Source organism: Pongo pygmaeus, chromosome 10 (assembly GCF_028885625.2).
Source record: "Pongo pygmaeus isolate AG05252 chromosome 10, NHGRI_mPonPyg2-v2.0_pri, whole genome shotgun sequence".
NCBI lineage: Eukaryota > Metazoa > Chordata > Mammalia > Primates > Hominidae > Pongo > Pongo pygmaeus.
In genome coordinates, this window is record NC_072383.2 from 87,954,977 (window position 1) to 87,977,534 (window position 22,558).

At 37.3% G+C, this 22,558-nt stretch overlaps 1 protein-coding gene across 6 annotated transcripts in view; it reads right to left on the reverse strand.

The window, feature by feature from the left end:
- Positions 1–22,558, reverse strand: part of ATP2B1 (ATPase plasma membrane Ca2+ transporting 1) — an 87,811-nt gene that overhangs the window by 48,113 nt on the left and 17,140 nt on the right. For all 6 annotated transcript variants that reach the window (XM_063646549.1, XM_063646545.1, XM_063646546.1 and 3 more), the window contains exons 2-3: positions 19,206–19,634; positions 6,176–6,373 (exon numbers count right to left, since the gene is read on the reverse strand). In XM_063646549.1, the coding sequence (XP_063502619.1) occupies positions 6,176–6,373; positions 19,206–19,413 (406 nt within the window). In that variant the 5' untranslated portion in view covers positions 19,414–19,634. The remainder of the gene's footprint in view (positions 1–6,175; positions 6,374–19,205; positions 19,635–22,558) is intronic.

A 22,558-nucleotide genomic window follows, 5' to 3' on the forward strand; every position in this document is an offset into this window, starting at 1 on the left:
CACAGTGATGTGCTATTAAATGAAGAAAGAGGGATAACTGAGGTTCAGTGAGCAGAGAAGGCCCCTTTGAGGTATGCATGACATTTGAGCTACAAACCAAATGTTGGTAGAGAACCAGCCATATAAATCTAAGAAAAAAAAAAATCCAGGGAGAGATTAAAGTCAGTACAAATGGCAGAATAGAGATCAGAGAAGGATGCGGGGTGGGAGGTGGGGAGGGGGGAGAGAATGAGCCAAAACTCTATAGTCAATAATGGTGAAGAATAACAGAACAGTGCTTTTTGACTTCAGGCTGTAATCTAGTTGTGAGTCCAAAATCAATTCAGTGGCTCATGACCAGCATTCTGAAAAATGAAACAAAACAAAATAGAAAGGACATGTATATAGTAAGGATAAGTATTATTTCCTGAAACGTTGATTACTTATAAATTCACATGAAGGAATACAGGCTTCTGGGTTGCTATGTGAAGTTATTTCTTTTTGAATTGAATTGAAATGTCTGAAAGCCATTGGTTCTCTTAAATAGACAAAGCAGGAGGATTATTCAGAAGAAAAGAATAAGTAAATAAATGACACTAGAAATGACTAAAGCGGGTTCTAGCATGGTGAGCACAGACTGAAGAAAAAATCTGAGGTGTGAGGGTGCTCACTAAAAAGCCATCTGGGAGGGAAGACAGGGAATGAAGTAAGATCAATTGGGGATGAAATGAAAGACTTGATATGAACAGTTACAAAAAATATCCTGAGAACCACCAGCAGGATTCAACTGTGAGGTACAAGCAGGATAATCCAACAGAACCCCCTCCAACCCAAATACCAGAATTTCTATTTTAATTATTTTCAAGCTCAAGAAATCACCATATGTCAATGTGTATAATAACCAGTTAAAGTGATTTTATGATTTACATTCTGTTTAACAGTCAAGGCTGTAAGAATGACTCTCCCCGCTCCATTCCTCCCTCTAGCCAGAAGACAGGAGATTAACTCTGAATTAGAGAAACTCTGGACTCAGGATCAGATGATAGAACACCATGCTGACCACTTTCGCCAACTTGGAAACACAGCTAACATATTATCCAAGTGAAGCATTTTACTGGGTTTTGACGTCATTTATTACACAAAAAATGCAATACTTTCTAACAGCATATAAAAACAACAGATTGACATCAGACAATGGAATTTACCAGTCATATTTTAACAAATACCTTTGCATAACTGGTGGGTAGGTATCATGAAAATGAGTATGATTTAGTAACTACACTTTTCCCACTTGGATTTATATAATGTTGTGTTTCTTTTAGCTGTAAGACATTAAAGCCAACTTCTGAAATTAATCAAACTTAGTCCTAAATCAGGTTAACAATAATGTTTTATGGCTACAAGAAGAAAGCAAACATTAAATTTTAATTGTTGTTATTATTATTTTTTTGAGACAGAGTCTCACTTTGTTGCTCAGGCTGGAGTGCAGTGGTGCCAATGTGGCTCACTGCAGCCTCAACCGACTGGGCTCAAACAATCTTCCTACCTCAGCCTCCCAAGTAGCTTAGACCACAAGGCGCATGCCACCACGCCCAGCTCATTTTAAAAATTTTCTGTAGAGATGGGATCTCGCCACATTGCCCAGATTGGCTTCAAACTCCTGGCCTCAAGCAATCCTCCCACCTCAGCCTCCCAAAGTGCTGGGATTACAGGCATGAGCCACTGTGCCCAGCTTTACCTTTTACTTTCAATTTCTATTTTTTCTATAAGCTGAAAATATACAAATTATATATAGTTATAAATATAATTAATAAATGCATCATTTGGAGGTATGTGCTCATTTTTTTCCTGATAGAGTAAATAACCAAAAAAGTTTAAAGACCAACGCAACAGAGAAGGAGGGGAAAGAATTACAGACAATTATACAATTTTCAGCTCTGAATCTGACATGGATATCCATCACTAAACTACTTAATATTTCAAAAGAGAACTTGAAACAAATTAATGACATATTCCATTTCATATATAGTTCTACTCTACATCATACAGATAAGACCAAAATAATCTTGAAATAGATAGTACAAAATATAAATCCCTTCCTACTGACAATGATTACAAATTTTTAGAGAAGTTATAGGGGAAAAAGCATCAAAGTTACAAAATGACTATAGCTTACAGTTATATATATGTATAAATATATAAAAAATTTTAACAATGTTTTCAGTAAAGTCCAAGCTCAAATATAATAATAAAAACCTGTATTATCAAAGGTGTTCTCTTGTAAATATATTCAACTGAGAGACACGCACAATCTAAATTCAGTCAATACTCTCTACCACAAGGCAAATATTCCATTTTAAAACCTCCTAGTTGAGTTATTCATTGGGTGATGTATCTAGTTTGTACATTAACAGTACAGAGAAGTGGTTCTCAAAGTGCTGTCGTGAAACCTGAGGGGGATTCCTATTTTCATAATTTGAAGACATAATTATTGGTCTCATATTTCATTAATGTATAACATAATTTTCCAAAGATTACATTGCATGTGATAATGTGACATAATAAATACAGAAGCAGATAGGAGAACCGAGCTATCTTCAATTAAGCCGGGCATTAAAGAGATATGACACCACTCTTTACATTATTTCATTTAAAAATTCATTATTGGGGGAACACTTTTCATCAAAATGCTATCTATGTGAATATACAATAGATTATTATTTAAAAATGCACTGATACATATTTTGTCCAGCTTTACTGCAGTATGATTGATAAAACTGCATATATTTAGGGTATACAACAAAATATTTGATATACGTATACTCTGTGAAAAGATTACCACAATCAGTTAACATATCCATCACCTCATATAGTTACTTTTGTGGTGAGAACACATTAATATTCAAAAATTTTTCCATTTTAATTTAGAATATATTAAATATTTATAGGAATAATTCACATAATCAAAAGCTCTTTGGAGTCCTCAATACTTGAAGAGTTTAAAGAGGTCTTGAGACCAAAAAGTTTGAGAACTCCTGTTAAGTGCAGACACCAGTAACTATAGATTTATTTATGGTTTGGGCTGTAGCATATATTTTCACATCAAGTAATATTAGTAAGACATTTTGATCATTTAGATTTCTATGACTGTAGATTTACAAATAGATTCCTTTTAAGCAAGTTACCACACCTCAGTGTTGAGATGTAACGAGACAAAAAGATACATGTAGTGTACTAATAAATGATTTTAAAAAATGCAAGGCTGGGCATGGTGGCTCACGCCTGTAATTTGAGCACTCTGGGAGGCCGAGGTGGGCAGATCACCTGAGGTCAGGGGTTTGAGACCAGCCAGGCCAACATGGTGAAACCCCGTGTCTACTAAAAATACAAAAATTAGCCAGGCATGGTGGTGCATGCCTATAGTCCCAGCTACTCAGGAGGCTGAGGCAGCAGAATCGCTTGACCCTTGGAGGTGGAGGTTGCAGTGAGCCGAGATAGCGCCACTGCACTCCAGCCTGGGCGACAGAGCAAGACTCTGTCTCAATATATATATAGTCTCTCTATATATATTTTATATATATATCTGTCTCAATATACATATTTTATTTTATATATACAATAAAAATAAAAAATAAAAAATGCAAATACTAAATAACTTTTCACCATGGAGCAAAAAAATCTTTATATGTTTCATTAAGAACTTCTAGTGAACTCTGACTCTTTTAAAAGGGCCTTACAACACCGACAGCTCTAGATTATCTTCTCAGTTGGATTTTAATACCTGTATCTCCTTTATCAAATTTAGGAAAGGACCTGTCACTACATCTTATAAAGGAAGCAGTTTGAATTCCAAAAAGATTTGTCCTGGACCTTGCTGGTAATAAACTCCACTTCCTGAAAGTATTTTTTCTTTTGTTTTCTAAGAAAACTAAGATGTTCGAAGTAAAAAGCTTTTATTAATCTGCTAACTCAATTCTAGAAAACCAATACCCAATATTTGATAGTGACAGCTAGATAGGTGGAAAACTGACAAAAATTCAGCTGTATGTTGCTTAAGATGATATGACTCTTTTCAGATAAACACATATATCTATGCACCATCATACATTTACATATATTAGTGCTCATAGACACACAGACACACGGATACATATTTAAAATCTTAAAAGATATATACATAAAAGGGTATAGCAGGAATCTCTAAGAAGTGGGATTTCCAGTGAATATTATTTCCTTTGGACTGTCTTCGCCCACCCCCATTATTTTTTTTTAAACAATAAAATAGGTACTACTTATTTAGTAAAAATAAATAAAAGTTTAAAAAATAATTTAGCTCAACAGTGACAAGAATATCGTCTAAGCCTCTCCTTATCTATAGTGATTTTCAACCAGAGGCAACTTTGCCCCCTATGGGACACACAGCAAAATCTGGAGACGTTTTTGGTTGCCTCACTGGGGGTGGGGTGCAGGATGAATACAGCGACAAAGAATTTTGTCGCTCAAAATGTCAGTCGTGCTGCTTCTAAGAAACCTTAATCTATACTAATCTCAGATAAACTGGTTTATGCTGTGTCCAAATTTCTTTAAAGAGAAAGAATACAGTCTTACGTGAGCCTAGGTACATCTTACAAATAATTACATAATTATTGATAGAGTTTGGATGTTTGTCCCCTCCAAATCTCATGCTGAAATATGATCCCTAGTGTTGAAAGCAGGCCCTAAGGGGAGGTGTTTGGATCACGGGGGTGGATCCCTCATTAATGGCTTGGTGCCCTCCCCATGGCGACTAGTTCACACAAGAGCTGGTCCTTGAAAAAGCCTGGCCCCTCCAGGCCACCTCTTGCTCCCTCTCTCTCCATGTGTTCTGCCTGCTCCTGCTTTGCCTTCTGCCATGACTGTAAGCTTTCTGAGGCCCTCACCAGAAGCAGATGTTGGCACCACGTTTCCTGTACGGCCTGCAGAATCTTTTCTTAAGAGTTAGCCAGTCTCAGGTATTCTTATATAGCAATGCAAATAGACTAACATAATTACCTTACCCAACTTTTAGAGTTAGCAAGTATCTCTTCACAACTCGAAAGGGTATAGGAATGAAGCTCTCACAAAAATATTTTGGTGAATCAGCCTTTTGATACATAAAATACTACTGGTTTGTTTTATATTATAGCTACTTAAATATAGTAACCAAAATGCATGCTAGATTTCCTACCAGTTACAGAATCTACCAGCAGAACTATTAATTTTAAACAAATTTTTTAAAAGGCAGAAAGAGAAATTTAAAAGAGAAAGGGAAAGATAGGAGAAAAAAACATTTGTAGCTACAAGTTAAAGCAAATCTACCACGCTATAATGTATTTCTCTATTGGTTAGGATACTCTGCACAGGTTGAGTATCCCTTTTCTGAAATGCTTGGGGCCAAAAATGTTTTAATTTTTTCAGATTTGGGAATATGTGCACATAGATAAAATCAGGTATCTTGGGGATGGGACCCAAGTCTAAACACCAATTTATGTTTCATATACACCTTATACACATAGCCTAAAAGTAATTTTATACAATATTTAAAAAATAATCTTGTATATGAGACAAAATTTGTGGTAAGTACTTATGTGTGGAATTTTTCCACTTGTGGCATCATGTCGCCACTCAAAAATTTTGAATTTCAAAGCATTTCGGATTTTCATATTAGGGATGTTCAACCTATAGTATAATGGCAAGGAAATTTTCCATAATGGCAAGGAAATTATCCAAATGGTGTATATAAGCAAAACACTTTAAGAACTTGACAAGTAATGAATTTGGGAAGAGAACAGAATTTTGCTTTCATAATGACATTTTCCAAAAAAAACCAAAAATTAAAAACTGAAATTGTTTCATAGTATAGTGTTCTAAAAAAACTTAAAAACTGTGATAGCAAAGACCATGTCATATACATGGCATAGGTCTGTGCCAGACACATAGTAAGCATATATGGATAGGTTATTTAACCTCTGTGCCTCACGGTAAAAGGGAGGTAACACAATCTAATTCACAGGGTTACTGTGAAAGTTATCTGAGATAATATATTTAAAGTACTTAGAACAGTGCCTAGCACATAGCAAACATCAATAAATGCTGGCCAGCTATTATTATTGTGCATTAACTAAATGAATTAGCTGAACTAGCATCAGACATGTCTTTTTTCCCCCCATTTACTTACGTGCATTATCCCCTTCTGGAGGCTGATAAAAAGAAAGGCCCAATGATACTATGGCTGCAATTTCTAATATAATTAAAGTGACATCTTGTAATGCTTCCCATACTAATTGAAGAAAGGTTTTTGGCTTTTTAGGAGGTATAAAATTCTTTCCAAACACTGCTTCTCTTCTTTCTAAATCTGCAGGGTTTCCACTTAAACCTAATAAAGAGAAACAAATTTCAGTGAACAGTTTTACTTCTTACAAATGAAAATATATAGTTTTATTCAAAATACCTTAACTCATCACTCTAGATTATAATTCCTAAGACCCTACCAAAATGTTTACTTTCATGCTTTAAGTGTACAGAATTTAAATCACTGAAAAACATGTGCAGGTCTTTAAAAGAACACTTTAAGTAGATAAGTTAGGACTGGACTAAGAATTTTCACTTTCCCAACTGCTTAGTTTTTTGTTTTTTATTTTGCTTATTTGTTTTTTTGAGACAGAGTCTTGCTCTGTCACCCAGGCTGGTGTGCAGTGGCACAATCTCGGCTCACTGCAACCTCTGCCTCCCAGGTTCAAGCGATTCTCCTACCTCAGCTTCTTGAGTAGCTGGGACTATAGGTGCATGCCACCACACCTGGCTAATTTTTGTATTTTTAGTAGTGACAGGGTTTCACCATGTTGGCCAGGCTGGTCTCGAACTCCTGACCTAAGGTGATGCACCTGCCTCAGCCTCCCAAAGTGCTGGGATTACAAATGTGAGCCACCATGTCCGGCCAGAACTGCTTATTTCTGATCGTACTATCTTATACCATCTTGTAGACGTTAGCAATCAGAACTGTTATGACAGTCTGATGGTTTTCATATTGGAGTTAAACATTTCCCTGACCTTAGGATATTGTCCCCACAAAACTGGGAAGTTTATATATAAAGATACACACACACACACACACACACACACACATATATATACACACACACACATATATATACATACATATATATTTGGTTTAGTTATATAAATATAGATACAGATTTGGTTTAGTTATTGCACCCTGGACAACTGTGAAAGTCTGATTTTTTACTCTTATTTGCTGAGTAACAGTGAAAAGTTAATCTATCACAAGCTCTAAAAGCTTCTCTACTAAAATGTCTCTGTTATACTTCGATTGATAAAAGATTCACAAGTCACATAACAGGATACTTAGGATGATCTTTCTTAGAAGTAATAGGTGGTGCTATTGAATGTACCTACTGTCACTTAAGGTAAAAGGTATACTGTAGGAGGTATACTGTAGGATGTAACATTTATTGTCTGGAGTATGGAATTAGAAAGATATGAGGAGGTTAAGACAGAGCTAGTTGGATGAACATCCATTTTGCCATTCCTTCACCCTACCAAGTAAGTCTTTAACCTTGTTGATCCTGTCAAACCCAGATATATCCCAATTAGTTAATGCAAAGTGTGTACACATGTACATTATTGTAGGAGTGTAACAGTACAGACAGCAGTGACAAATCATATTTTTCCTTAGTCTGTTTAAGAATGCTAGAGAAGCCAGGCACAGTGGCTCACGCCTATAATCCCAACACTTTGGGAGGCCGAGGCGGGCAGATCACCTGAGGTCGGGAGTTCGAGACCAGCCTGCCCAACATGGCGAAATCCCGTCTCTACTAAAAACACAAAAATTAACCGGGTATGGTGGTGAGTTCCTGTAATCCCAGCTACTCAGGAGGCTGAGGCATGAAAATCACTTGAACCCAGGAGGCCAAGGTTGCAGTGAGCCAAGATCACACCACTGAACTCCAGCCTGGGGGACAGAGCAAGACTCTGTTTCCGAAAAGAAAGAAAGAAAGAAAGAAAAAGAATGCTAGAGAAGAAGGCAGAGATAACCAGGATAATATCACTTTTGGCTTCTCATATTAAACCTAACGTCAATTTGTTTTTTTGGCAAGAGCCTATTCCAAGAGAACATCAAAGGAGGAAGACAGGAAAACAGTAGATTACTGTAAGGCTCTCAGCTTTAAGTGCTTTAACTATTAATCTCACTGCTCAGGCAGGCAAAGAGTAGAAGAGGGAACATAAATACATTATTAGAATAAATAATGAGAAATGAACATATAGCTTTAAAGTAATTATTTACTTCATTGAATGATTAAACAAGATTCAAAGATTTCAGAAAATGATCTCACTAGCAGCTATAACAGGGTCCATACTGGGCAATACAGAAAGTATTTTAGATTTCTCAGTTGAAAAATAAAAATAATAAAAAAAAAAGACTTATCAGTTGAAAGCTTCCAAAGAGCTTTAATCTTTAAGACAGAGTCAATGGAAAGCAAGGCAGCAATGGACTGCAGTAATAAGGATGAGATTAGTCTATGGGTAGGTTTGTCTTGTCTTGTGTTTGAATGCTCTTACTAGCAAAAAAAAAAAAAAAAATGGAGATAATGGTTATATCAGCCTAACACACTGTATAAAGACTACCATTAATTGCATACATATGACATACCTGTAACACCTGATAATTATCACCACTAAAAAATAATTGGCCAAATCTTAACTTATACTGGTTATAACAGGGACCAATATTTTATGTTACCACTGAAAAGAACAGCCACAGAGCTAAAGATAGCTTTAAAACGTATCTTGGAGAGAATATGGGAAGTAAAGGTCTTAAATGCTATTATAATTCCTCTAAACTACCAACACACACAAAAGCACACACCTAGGACACGATACCAATAAAACTATCTGGTATAGAAGTAGAAGACCTAGGTTCCAGTTCACCTACTGAAATCTTGTGCAAGTCACTTAACTCTTTGGGGGTCAAGGGAGGGCACTAGTATCAGTTGGCCAAACTTACAAGGTTGTTTTGAAGAACCAAAAGAGAAGTTATACACAGTTCATAAATCATAAACAGGGCAACTCTTAAGTTAAATAAGTGGAACACAAATTATAAACTGACTGAACACTATAGTTATTAATTCAATTTTGGGGACAATTAATTTCTATTAATAATAAACTTACACAATCTAAATATAATAAAATGAACAGTTTTGTAGCAATAGTCTGTTTCCCAATAGATATTTACTAAATGTTTACTACTTCTAAGGACTGTTCTACATGCTGAGGAGTCAGTGCGAACAAGAACATTCAATAAGTTTATACGATCCTGGAGGTAGGCAGTAGGTAATTAAAATAACTACAGACAAGTACAATGAAGACAATAAAAAAGGGCCACTAGAACTCTCTTAGTGGGCTACATGAGCCTTTCTAAGGAGCTAACATTTGGCTTCAGTCTGAACTTCCAGGGGTCAAGGGTGAGAAGACTTTGGAGCAGAACATTCCCAGCAGCCCAAAAGCAAATACAAAGGCCCAGAGATCAAAACAAGATTAGAAGATTTACTAGCCAGAAGCAAAGCCACTGTAGCTAAAACCCAGTGACCCTGGAGGAAAGAAGAGAGGGTCAAAATGGAAAAAGTGGCCAAAGGTAAGAACATGGGGGCTAGGGAGAGGAGAATGACATTCTCACCTTAAAGTGCAATGAAAACCATTAAAGCAGAGTAGTAGTAACTAACCTGCATTTTAGAAAAATCACATAAATTGCTATCTGAAGGAAAATTGAAGAGAGCAAGAGTGAAGGAAAATTGAAGAGAGCAAGAGTGAAGGAAAAAGACCAGTTGGGAGGTTGCTGCTTATAAAGTATAGATGATGGTACTTGAATTTGGGTTTTAGAAGTGGAGGCAGAAGGGGTTAAGTGGATTTGCCAGGTATTTTGGAAGGAGATCAGACAACCTACTTAAGGACTGGATGTAGGATGAAAGGGAAAGAATGTTTTTGTTTTTGTTTTTGTTTGCGAGGGGGAGGGGTCTTCAAGCACTTAAGTGGGTGGATGGTAGTCACATTCCAAGACAGGCAATTTTGAGAATTGAAGAATTAGGAGGAAAGGGGAGGGAGGAGTTAATGGTTCTGTTTCATAGATTTAAACAAAGCAAGTGGAGGTGTCTAGTAGACAGCTGGCTATCCATATTCAGAACTCAAGGAGAAGTCTGAGCCAGAGTCATCAATATACAGATGATTCTGGAGCCACAAGCCCAATGAGAGCTCTCAGAAAGTTAAAGTAGACAAGAAAGGCAAGAAAGGAGCTAGGCTGAGGATACAGCTTTGGAGCACCCAACACTGATGTTCAAATAGGGCAAGAGGAACCCAAGGCACCTAAGAAGAAACAGCCAGTGAGGGAGGCAAGGAAGGCAGGGGAGGGGGGAACAAAACAAAACATGTTCAGGTAGTACTACAGAAGCCCAGAGACGAAAAGAGGTTTTAAAAAGATGATGTGGCTGACTATGACAAATGATGTTAAAAGGATGAGTAACAGACCAGAGAATGGAACACTTTCTTTCACTAGATAGAAGCTGATGACCTTGTAAGGAATATTCCAGTGCAATGGTGTGGAAGAAAGTCTGATTAGAAAAGAGCTGAACGGAGAGTGGGAATGAGCAAGTGGCAACAGTAAGCATAGCTAACTTTTTCCAAGAGTGTGATCCAGTGGGCAAAAATAAATCAGTGAAGATGAGTTCAAATGGGTTTTATTTGCATTTTGTTTTTTAAAAGTAGGTGACAGACATTAAGACAAGTGACTTAATGACAATGATCAAGTGGAGAAGACAACACTGATGATACAGGAGACGAAGGGTAATACCACAGGTAAGCCTTCGAAGAGGCCAGAGGCCATGGAATTCACGGCTGCAATATTTGCCTAATGCAGATGCAGGAAGAGGCTTCTACTGTAAGGAGGGAGAAAGTAAAATATGAGATATAGCTAAGCTGGTGGAACTGGCAAAGAAATTACTGGTCCTAGTTCTAAAAATATAAATTATGATATCAAATCACTAGGAATAACTTATAAGAAAATATAATGAGAACTCTTCTGCCTAATTGGCTCAGTTAACTGTAGTGTAGTGGCAATGAGGCCAAGGTCATGCATGGAATTGATCTTCTTATTGCCCAGTTAGCTTCACAAAGAGAAAATACAACCAAAACACATCAAAAGTAGCCTCAGAATTACATGCTTTTGGGGTCTGACTCCATCATTGTTTAGAGTAATAAAAGTCTATATTTGATCTATGAGTAGATAATAGCTCAGAAGTACTGTCTTTATATTTGAAAAGAACATACTATGAAATAAAATGTCATTTATATCAAGACCTTAATGTTTTACAAGAAAATGTAGCATCCCAATTGCAGGGACTAATAAAATTATGTCCCAATTTAGGAAATAAAGTGGGGGGATTACTGGAATGCTGGATGTAGATTTAACCGACAATCACAGCTAACACACAGCACATACTACAGTCTTATCAAATTCTGTACTAGAAATTTTGTATTTGTGTATATATCATATGTATATGTGTGTCTTTATGTGTTTATATTACATGTACATGTATGTATGTCTGTGATATGGTAAGGATGTTTATCCCTTCCAAATCTCATGTTGAAATGTGATTCCAAATGTTGGAGGTGGGGCCTAGTGGGGTAATTGGATCATGGGGGCGAATCCTTCATGAATGGTTCAGCATCATCCCCTTGGTAATAAGAGAGTTCTTGCTCAGTAGGTTCATGCCAGATCTGGTTAAGAGTCTGGGAACTCCTCCTCCTCTCACTCTCGCTCTCATCATGTAATGTGCCTGCTCCTGCTTCACCTTCTGCCATGAGTAAAAGCACTCTGAGACATCCCTAGAAGCCCGGCAGATGCTAGTGCCATGCTACCTGTATAGCCCGCAGAATTGTGAGCCCATTAAATCTCTTTTCTTTATAAATTACCCAGTCTCAAGTATTTCTTTATAACAACACAAAAATGAACACACACAGAAAACTGGTACTGAGGTGTGGGGCACTGCTATAAAGATACCTTAAAAAGTGGAAGCAGCTTTGTAGCTGGGTAACAGGCAGAGGCTGGAAGAGTTTGGAGGGCTTAGAAGAAGACAGGGAGATGAGGGAAAGTCTGGAAACTTCTTAAAGACTGCTTAAATGGTTCTGACCAAAATGCTGATAGAGACATAAACACTGAAGTCCAAGCTGACAAGTTCTCAGATGGAAATGAGAAACTTATTGGGAACTGGAACAAGGGTCACCCTTGTTATGCCTTAGCAAAGAACTTGGCTGTACTGTGTCCATGCCTGAGGGATCTGTGGAAGTTTGAACTTAAGATTAATGACCTAGGGTATCTAGCACAAGATGTTTCTCAGCAGCAAAACATTCAAGAACTGGCATGGCTGATTCTAACAGCCTACTATTAGCAGGAGCAAAGGAATGACCTGAAGTTGGAACTTATAATTAAAGGCAAAGCAGAGGGTAAAGTCTGGAAAATGTACAGCCTGGCCCTGTGGTAGAGAAGGAAAACAAGTGGGCTGTGGTGCAATCACTTTCTAGAGAGATTAGCATGACTAAAAGAGAGCTGAGTGCTAATAGATAAGGCAATGAGAAAAAGGCCTCAAAGGCATTTCAGAGATCTTTGGGACAGCCCCTTCCATCACAGGTCCAGCAGCCTAGGCAGAAAGAATGCTTTCAAGGGCTAGGTCCAGGGTGCAGCTGTCCCGCTCAGCTTCAGGACACTGTTCCCTGCATCCTGGCTGCTCTGGCTCCAGCCTCGGCTCAAAGGGGCCCAGGAACAGCTTGGGCCACAGCTTTGGAGGGTGCAAGCCATAAGCCTTGGCAGTTCCTATGTGGTATTAAATTTGCAGATACTCAGAATGCAAGTGTGGAGGAGGCTTGGCAGTTTTCCCCTAGATTTCAAAGGAAATATCAGAAAGCCTTGGTGCCACAAGAGAAGCCTGCCTAGGGGCAGAGCCCCCATAGTAAAACTCCACTAGGGCAGTGCCAAGGGGAATTGTAGGGTTGGAGCCCCCAGAAAGTCCCCCCACTAGGGCACTGCTTAGTGGAGCTGTGGGAAGGGGGCCATTGTTTTCTAGATCCTAGAACGGTAGAGCCACTGGCAGTTTGCATCCTAAGCCTAGAAAAGCCCCACTCACTCAACTACAACCTAAGAGTAGCCACAGGGGCTGCATCTACCTTATAAAGCCGCAGAGGTGGAGCTGCCCAAGGCCTTGGGACTTCACCCTTTGTATCAGTGTGCCCTAGATGCTGAATATGCAGTCAAAGAAGATTGTTTTGGAACTTCAATGACTGTCCTGCTGGGTTTCAGCCTTGTGTGGTCTACTACTCCTTTCTTTTGGCTGATTTTTCCCTTTTGAAATGGGAAGGTAAACCCAATGCCTGTACCACGATTGCATCTTGGAGTAAATAGCTTGTTTTTGATCTCACAGGCTCATAAATGGAAGGAACTCATCTCCAGATGAGATTTTGGACTTCGAATTTTTGAATTAATACTGGAGTTAGTTAAAACTTTGGGACACTATTGAGAAAGCATGATTGTATTTTGAAATGTGAGAAAGACATGAGATTTGGGGGGGCCAGGGGTGGAATAATATGGTTTGGATGTCTGTTCCCTCCAAATTTCATGTTGAAATGTGATTTAAAATGTTGGAGGTGGGGTCTAGTGGGAGGTGATTAGATCATGGGGGCAAATTTCTCATGGACAGTTTAGCACCATCCCCTTGGTGATAAGTGAGTTCTTGCTCAGTTAGTTCACATGAGATCTGGCTGTTTAAAAGAGTCTGGGACCTCCCCCTTGTTTCTCTTGCTCCCTCTCTCACCATATGATGTGCCTGCTTCCACTTTACCTTCTGCCATGAGTAAAAGCTCCCTGAGGACTCACCAGAAGCCAAGTAGATGGTGATGCCATGCTTCCTGTACAGCCTTGCAGAACCAGGAGGCCAATTAAACCTCTTTTCTTTATAAATTACCCTGCCTCAGGTATTTCTTTATACCAGTGCGCAAATGGACTAACACAGTCTGTATCATGGTGGACCTATAGCAGCAGCCAAACTGACTTTTCTAAGTGAGGGACACAGGAAAATGTGCAGACCAAGAAAGTACATAAAAATTTATGTTTATGTTCATTCTTCTTGGGAAACAATCTAATAATATTCTCATGATTTTCTCAATTTCAAAAGAGGAGGCGATCCCTTCCCTAACTGCAAATTTAAGAGACACTGTTCTAAAGTCAAACTTAAACATTCTTTCCCAAATGCCTACTATGTCACTGTGTACTAGGCATACAAAGGGAAATGACTCAGGATGCCTTTCCCTACCACTTGCCCTCAAAGAGCTCATAGTTTGGTGGGGGAGACTGACAAGCAACCAGTTAAACACTGTGGGTTGTGTGTGTTTTGGGCTTTCAAACCTAAAGCTCAGGAGAAAATCCTGGACCTAATTTCAGCAACCACCACTTAAAAGCTTAGTGTCTCATTTGCTTTCTTGCCCTTTACAAGTCCATGAAGCCATGCCTCTTACAGAATACCACCTGGCACCTGCCTTTAATTTTTATGAATTCATTTATAAAAATGAATTCCTTTTTTAATGTAGAACTCTGAATAACAAACATGATCCTAGGGCTGGAGGCCTGTATACCAGAAACCCTATTATCAAAAAGTCTACCATCTAGTATAAAATAAAACATAGATAACACAGGACCACAATGAGATGAAAGATATACCAAAAGCTAGTGTAAAAATATAACGATCAAGGAATGTGATTCAGAATATGAATAAGAAAGTCAATGCAGGAAAACAACAAAGATACAGAAGAAAAAAAAAACTGTGAAGGTAATTTTATGCAGTTAGGATGTTATAAGCAGGTTATTTTGGTATAAAAGTGCATTATTCTTGGATTCTGAGGACTGTAAGACAGATGCTTTCTCTAACAGAGCCAAAAATATGAAGTTATAAGCCTCAATTCCAGTTCACCTTGAAATTTACAGTTCCAATTTCTTTAAGAGCTAGGATGGTTAATCAGAACCACTGGGAAGTTTTTAATATGAAAACTACATCTGGTCAAAACACTTCCTATTGACCAGTATGCATGATATTCTTCAAAACATATTGTTAGAAAACAAGTGATAAACGGGCAAGACAAACAGGAATCACATAAATACAATTTCTTGAATAGGGCACTCTTTTTGTTCTTGAGACAGGGTCTCACTCTTGTGGGATCACACAGGGATCACTGCAGCCCTGACTGAGGCGATCCTCCCACACTCAAGCGATCCTCCCACCTCAGCCTCCTGAGTAGCTGGGACCACAGGCATGTGCCACCACTCCTGGCTCATTTTTTTTTTTTTAATGTGGCCCAGGCTGGTCTCAAATTACTGGGTCCAAATGATCCTCCCACCTCAGCCTCCCAAAATGCTAGGATTACAGGTGTGAGCCACCATACCTGGCCAGGATATGTTTTTTAAATAAAGAACAAATTGATAAGCAGAACCTTAAACCAAAATTTTTTTCACCATGTAATTCCAAAAATTTTTTTCCCTATCAAAAATTACTATTGAGAAGAGGGAACACAGCTACCTCTTTCTTCATACTGCAACTCTTTTACAAGCTATGTGAACTGAACTTTTGTAACAGGTAACATACAATGCAGTGTAAAGCATGGTCTCTGAAGCCAGAATAAGACTGGAGCCAGAGTGAGACTCTAGGTAAACTGCTTAACTTTTTTGTCCTGAGGGTTCTTTGGTTGTAAAATAGGATAAACTTGTTAAAATATTAACTTATTTTAATATTTTCAAGTGCTAATAGCCAATATGGCACAAAAAGTGTTATCCATCATAAGGACAGCCTATCATTTTTGTGGTTTTGCTTAAGAAATGTCTTGGGTTGCTCCTCCATACTTGACAGAAATCCAGTATTGACACCCCCAATATTTCTGATTTCCCTTCTCCACTCATTTTTTTTAAACATGTATTGCCAGCACACTACACATTTCATCTAGTTGTCTTGTGAACTGTCTCCCCATGTGAACATGCGAAAATTAGGCAGAGATATTTGTTTTATTCATGGATGTATATCCAGGGCCTAGAAAAATGCCTACTGCATGGCAGATACTAATAAATACTACAAAATTTCAGCAATTCTAAGATGCACATATTCTTACATAAAGTCTCTAAAATTGTGATGATTTAATTATACACCTACAACTGTCTTCCAGTAACTGCCAGGCCCCACCACCTTTTTTAGGGGAAGTATATTTATTGATTCATTCATTGACATATACTTTCTTAAGACTTTAAGTCTGAAGAAAGTATATGTCAATGAATGAATCAATAAATGAATGAACTAAAGGGACAGTAAGACAACTTCAGTTTTACCTAATTGAAATTCATGTACTTTGAAGAATCATTTTAATTCTCACTTTCCCTGACTATAAACAGGGTATTCTAACAAAAGAGTACTTGCTGTCTAGTTCATTTCCTTGGACATACAAACTCCTAATTGGTTACTCCTGGTCATGTTTCATTTATTACCATTTGTATGCTTGATCAGTGACAAAATGCTTCTGAGTGAATTATTTCCACTAAGTTAAACTAAAACTACGAATATTCCTTTGGAAATAACATTCTTGTAAAGGCTGCTGCTGTGTTTTTTTTTATTTTTGAGACAGGGTCTCCCTCTGTTAAGGCTGGGGTGCAGTGGTGCAATCATAGCTCACTGCAGCCTCAAACTCCTGGGCTCATATGATCCTCCTGCCTCAGCCTCCTGAATAGCAGAGACGCATGTGCCACCACAGTGGTTAATCTTTTTATTTGCAGAGATGGGGTTTTGCTATATTGCCTAGGCTGGTCCTGAACTCCTAGGTTCAAGAAAACCTCCTGCCTTGGCCTTTCAAAGTGTTGGGATTACAGGTGCGAGCCACTGCACTGCTGTTTTCATTTGTATTTTCACTGTAAATATAAGTATAATGCTTAAAATGGCTTGCTTCACATTCTTTTTAAAATATTTCAAAAAAACAAATTGTGTATATATAAACAGTGAGGACAACAGTTTATACAAATTTTAGCAAATATTAAATTCACAATAGGAAGAACATGAGCAAAAACTTTCTACTAATTAAAGAGGGGATAATGTATGAATTTATCTAATAGCCCAAAGCAGCAACAATTCACATAGAATTTTGAGTGCTAAGTGGATATTTCTAGAGATTATCCATAGCTTCCAACATACTGTCAAAAGGGTACATAACTATCCCCTTCTCAAATTTTAAAAACCACTGTACTAGAGGCAAAATTTTCAGTTAACTTCACTAATTAAACCAATTTAAAAGGCACTGCTCCAAATAATACTGTGAAAGAAACTGTAGTGCAAACTAATGAGAAATCATGTCTATAAAAATGAGAAGCCATTCTCATTCTCAAACGGTGGGGTATTCAGTTATCAGAAGACAAGAACTTTGATTAATAGAGAAATGCAAGGACCTGGTTAGGGGAAGTACAGTTGAGTGAAGATTTGAAACTAAAGTTCAATATTGTTTTTATGAAGAAACTATGTTGTTATATTGAGGGCTCCTTAATGTTAGTGTCCCCTATCAACTTGACGATGATAAAACAATAAGATTTTTTAATGGTTAAGCTGAATTAATAGATCTACCAGCTGAGAATAGCATACTAATGTACAAATCTCTAAGATGCTATATAACATCTCAAAGTCGGTTTGCATAATGAACAAGCTTCAAATTTTGTCAAATTACTGTCTATTCAAGTCCATGAGAACTGTTCCTGATCCTCTTAGTTATACCTTAGATATGCAATACCATTTTAATGTATTAATAGTTGGGATCAATCTTGTAGTAATCAAACCCAACTACATTAAAATGGTGTAGCATATCTAAGGTGTAACTAAGAAGCTGGTGTTTCTAGTGGTTCCAATTTGAAAAGATCCAGAAAACCTTGAAGAGTTAATAGGTCTTGCAGGAAAAGAACATATTCCAAATAGTCTAGAGAAGCCCTGTTGGGACATGTGTGAATACTGCCTCTGGCTTCCTCAAGATCATGCTACTTCAGAGAAATCAAAGTAACTACCTATCATTAAAATAATTAACAATTCACAATGAATTACATAGGTTACAAAGGTTTTAAAGAATTTTTAAATATAATTTAAAGTTATTTAATTTTGGAAAAGACTTTTTGCTATTACATTATATATTATCTAAGCAACAGCATGGCACAAATGTTTCAGGAAAAATATTAAGAAAAATACTTTTGCTTAATTTCTCTAGAATTGGCTTTGGAATATATACTAATATACTTTAAAATTTTACATTAATAATTTCTCATCCTTAATAAAGTAAATTGTAATCCCCATTCATCCTCGTATGTGTCCCTTCCCAACCCTGCCTTTACAATTTGGAAATGCTTTCCTGAAACGTCCTAACTTTTATTTTATGTTTAATCTGATTAATTTATAAAAGGCAATCTTCTGAAATCATTTCAAAGACCATAATGCCAGAAAGTTATAATGAATTTTCCTTTTTGATTCTCAAAAAGAAAACCTGCCACAAATACAAATTTATGAAACCAAAGGCTTCTGTGAACACAGGGATATTCAACATAATTCAAAGACTAAAAACTAGTTTCATTAAAGGAAATGTCTGTTAGGTGAAAAACTAACTTCCATCTCATCTATTTCATTTGCTTTAGGAACTCCTGAGCTAATTATTAAAGGTTAGGTTAAGCCTCGTATGCTAAACCAACTCAATCAACTACTGAGAGTGACAACTATTTTAAGCCACCCAGCAAAATGAAGGATAGTGATCCGAGAGTTTATTTCCACCAAATCCCTGGGAGGCATCCAAGCCTGGCTTCATCCTCTATAGCTCAAAGGGAAGACAATCTTTTTATCATAAACAGGCAGCAGTAGTATGTATAATGGAACAAAATATTTCATCCTGCCCATCTAAAACATATAAATTAATTTGCAACATTTATGTGTTAATATAAAAATACTTTAACTGTATTAATCTGATAACTCATTTTTAATGTCACTATAATTATGTCATAATCATACAATCGCCAAGATAATATAAGCATGCTTATTTATAAGCCAAATATATAGAACTCTTTGCAAAGAACCAAAAACAAGCATAATAAAACTCACCTTCATTGGGAGACGTTTTCAATTTGGTGCAAATTCCATAGACGTCTCCATAGCTTTCCTGTATTTTTCGTAATGCATCTGTGGACCTGAGCTCCATGAGAGCCCGCAGCTCTGCGAGCGTAATTCCAAAGTCTCCATCATGATTAGCTTCCTTCAAAGAGTTTTTCACACCACTGTAAGCAACTGAGTTGTTTGCCATGTCGCCCATTACAAGTATAATATATCAGAAGGAAAATGTTTCCCAAAAGAATTTAATTTTCACTTGATGTATTTCCAAGATGAAAATCTTTTAAATATGAAAATCTTTCTTAAACCAAACACTCATTGTATGACTTTGTAAAGCAGCATCAGCAGCAACATTTCCCAGAGAAGTATCTTGACCTTTGGCCCATGACTAGTTTCTTCATATCAATCATGAGATATACACATCTGTAAGAAGAAAATATTTAAAAGTTAATAAAATCTATCTTAAGAGTATTATGCACGTAAGCATATTTTCTAAATGTCATCAGGTAGCTAAAGTACATTATTTAATAATATAAATATTTTTGAACTCCAGTCTTGTGCTTTTAAAGTGTTTTGCATGATAAAAGATCAAAGTACAACTTTTAAATAAAATTGTATATCAAAAGACATTAGATTACATTATTAAATAAAACTGCACTTCACATGACTGAATTTTATGATCCACTCAGTATTACTGTTATTGTTCCAAGCACTATGCTAGTTGTTTTAAATTCATTCTCTCACTTAATCATTACAATTTAATCCCATGAGGTGTTACTCCTCCTTCTTCTACCGATAAGAGCAGACTTCAAGAAAGTGAGTTTTCTGCCCAGCTAATGGCTGAAATGTCTGAGGTGGACTGTCCCCAAGCCCAAGTTCCTTTTAACATTATACTTGGATCTCTCTCTCCAAGCCTTTCATATGGAATAGCCCCTGAAAGGACAAAAAGCATAACAGATCCTTTAATATTATTTCCTGTAATTCTCATTGGCCACTCTGTGACTCTGCCATCTTTTGGCTGTCAAAAACTATACTCTATATGATTTGTCACATGTTACCACCTCAGGTCTTCCTTTGACCCCCTATCTAAAGAAATTCTCTACTCTTTTGTTGTCCTTGCCCAGTCTTCTTATTACCTGAATTTATCTTGTTCATTTGTTTGTATGTTATTTTTTTCCCTCCATCTACAGTATTAGTTCTGAGGGCAGAGTTTGCCCATTACTATATCTTGAGAACCTAGAACTGTACCAGACACATGGTAGACATTCAGTAAAAGTTTGAGGAATGAATACATGCATTAATTTCTTCATCATACTTTCAAGTCCTCCTATTATACTAATCTGCCTAAAGATAAGCTCTGTTCTCCATACAATCACCTCAAAGTTAACATGCCCAACAATGGACTCATCTCATTCACTCATTAAACAGCTCTGCCACCACCATTAATCTTATCACCTCGGCTAGGAATCTTAAACCATCTTTGATTCCATCCTTTCCAGCTTCAGTCAGTTACTAAGTTAATTCTACCTTTGAAAAGTCTCTTCTGTATATAACCCCTTTTCTTCTTGATCTTCAAGTTCCTCTATGCAAATTATAACCATTAACCCCTTGGTTCTTCCTCATTCTAATGTCTCACACATACAATGCCCTAAGCATTTTGCTGCAACATTTAGTTTTTGAAATAGGCATCATGCCACTAAATCTAAACCTACAAAATGAAAATGCACTCCCACTACTCATGACTGTCTGGCTCCATTTTACAGATTCAACGTCTTCCCACCTCAAGCAATCTACCTGCACTCCAAAACATTTTTAAAATGTTTGATGATTAGAACTAGAAAAGATTAGAATGGCAAATGCAATAAATCTTCAGTTATGAAAATTGCTATGAAGATGTCTGTAAATCATGGTGTATGGTCCTCATACTTCAGCATATATCAGAATCACCCAGAGAATCGGTTAGACTGCTGGGCCCCACACCTCAAGCATCTTTAGATTCAGGTAGATTAAGGTGGGGCTCAATAATCTGCATTTCTAATAATTTTTGGGGTGATGCTGATGCTATCAGTCTCAGGAGCACACTTGTGAGAACGACTGAACTGGAGACTGGGCTAAAAACTTAGAATTCATATGAGTGAGTTGAGGATGGCTGGGTGAGAAAAGTTTGCTTGCCTTAGGTTAAACTTGCAAAGATGTGATAGTTACAGATTCTGCAAGACATTTTCTTGCATTGCCTCCTTCCTCCCACTTCATAAATCCTTATGCTTGTCTAATTATTACCAATTTTACTCATCTCCTAGGCAAAGTGGGTTCCCTCCTACGTACACATCAATTATTATAATAATCCAACTTGAAAAACTGGAGAGGGTGGTTATTTGATAATCTCCTTAAGTTTCTATATCCAGAATTTGTTGGCCTGAACATCACACTAACCTTAAAATAGATTATTATTTAACAAATAAAATAATTAAGATAAGTCTGTGTGTTGAGGGCATGTTTGTTCATCTGTCCTCTGGTTTCCACAAAGAGGAATTTTCCTCAACAACTCCTGGCCTGCTATCCCATCAATCACCATGGACGTGAAATGACCTGCCTGATAGATTTTCCTAGAGAAACTAGACATATGTAGCTTCTTCACCTCTGCCTTCTTTGGGGAGTCAGATAACTGTAGGACTCATGTATCCTGGTTTGAATTTTTAGGGGCAGACCCCAAGGTTTAAAAGCCTACTGGAGTAGAGGTAAATAATTGCTTAGTTCTGGGTTCAATACTAGAGCCTTGTTGCCACACAAAAACCAAGTCATCCATTTCAGCTTTTATCAGTAATAAAACTGTTTTTTTTTATTCCTATGTGCCAATCTGTCTTTTCACAGAACTCAAACAGGAGAAAAGAATGTTATTCATTGAATGCCTTTAAATTCCTCAACAATAAGGATACATAATACAGCTAAGACTGGAACCTATTATCCACTATACAGCCTCCACGTTAGGTCTTCACATTTAATAGGTCAAAATGGACATTTTTGTAGGTCACAAAATCGTGAAATAATACCAAATGTACCAATTTATACGATAAATCAGAACTGAAGGAGCACTGTTGTATTTGCTATTTGCCGTCTCAGCATCCCTTTCCCTGTCTTTCAGCAACAGCCTCACTTTTCATTTAGGAATCTGTGCTTCCCCAACGCTCAACAGAATCTGAGCAGAGTTCTATCCCCATTCCCAGACATCCCCAGCAGCCATTCTGATCATCAGTTCTGGAATGTGCATGTAACCCAACAAGAGCCAATGGGTGGTAACAAGACTTCTGCTGTGACTCTGGGGCAAATGCTTGTTTATACTAATTGAA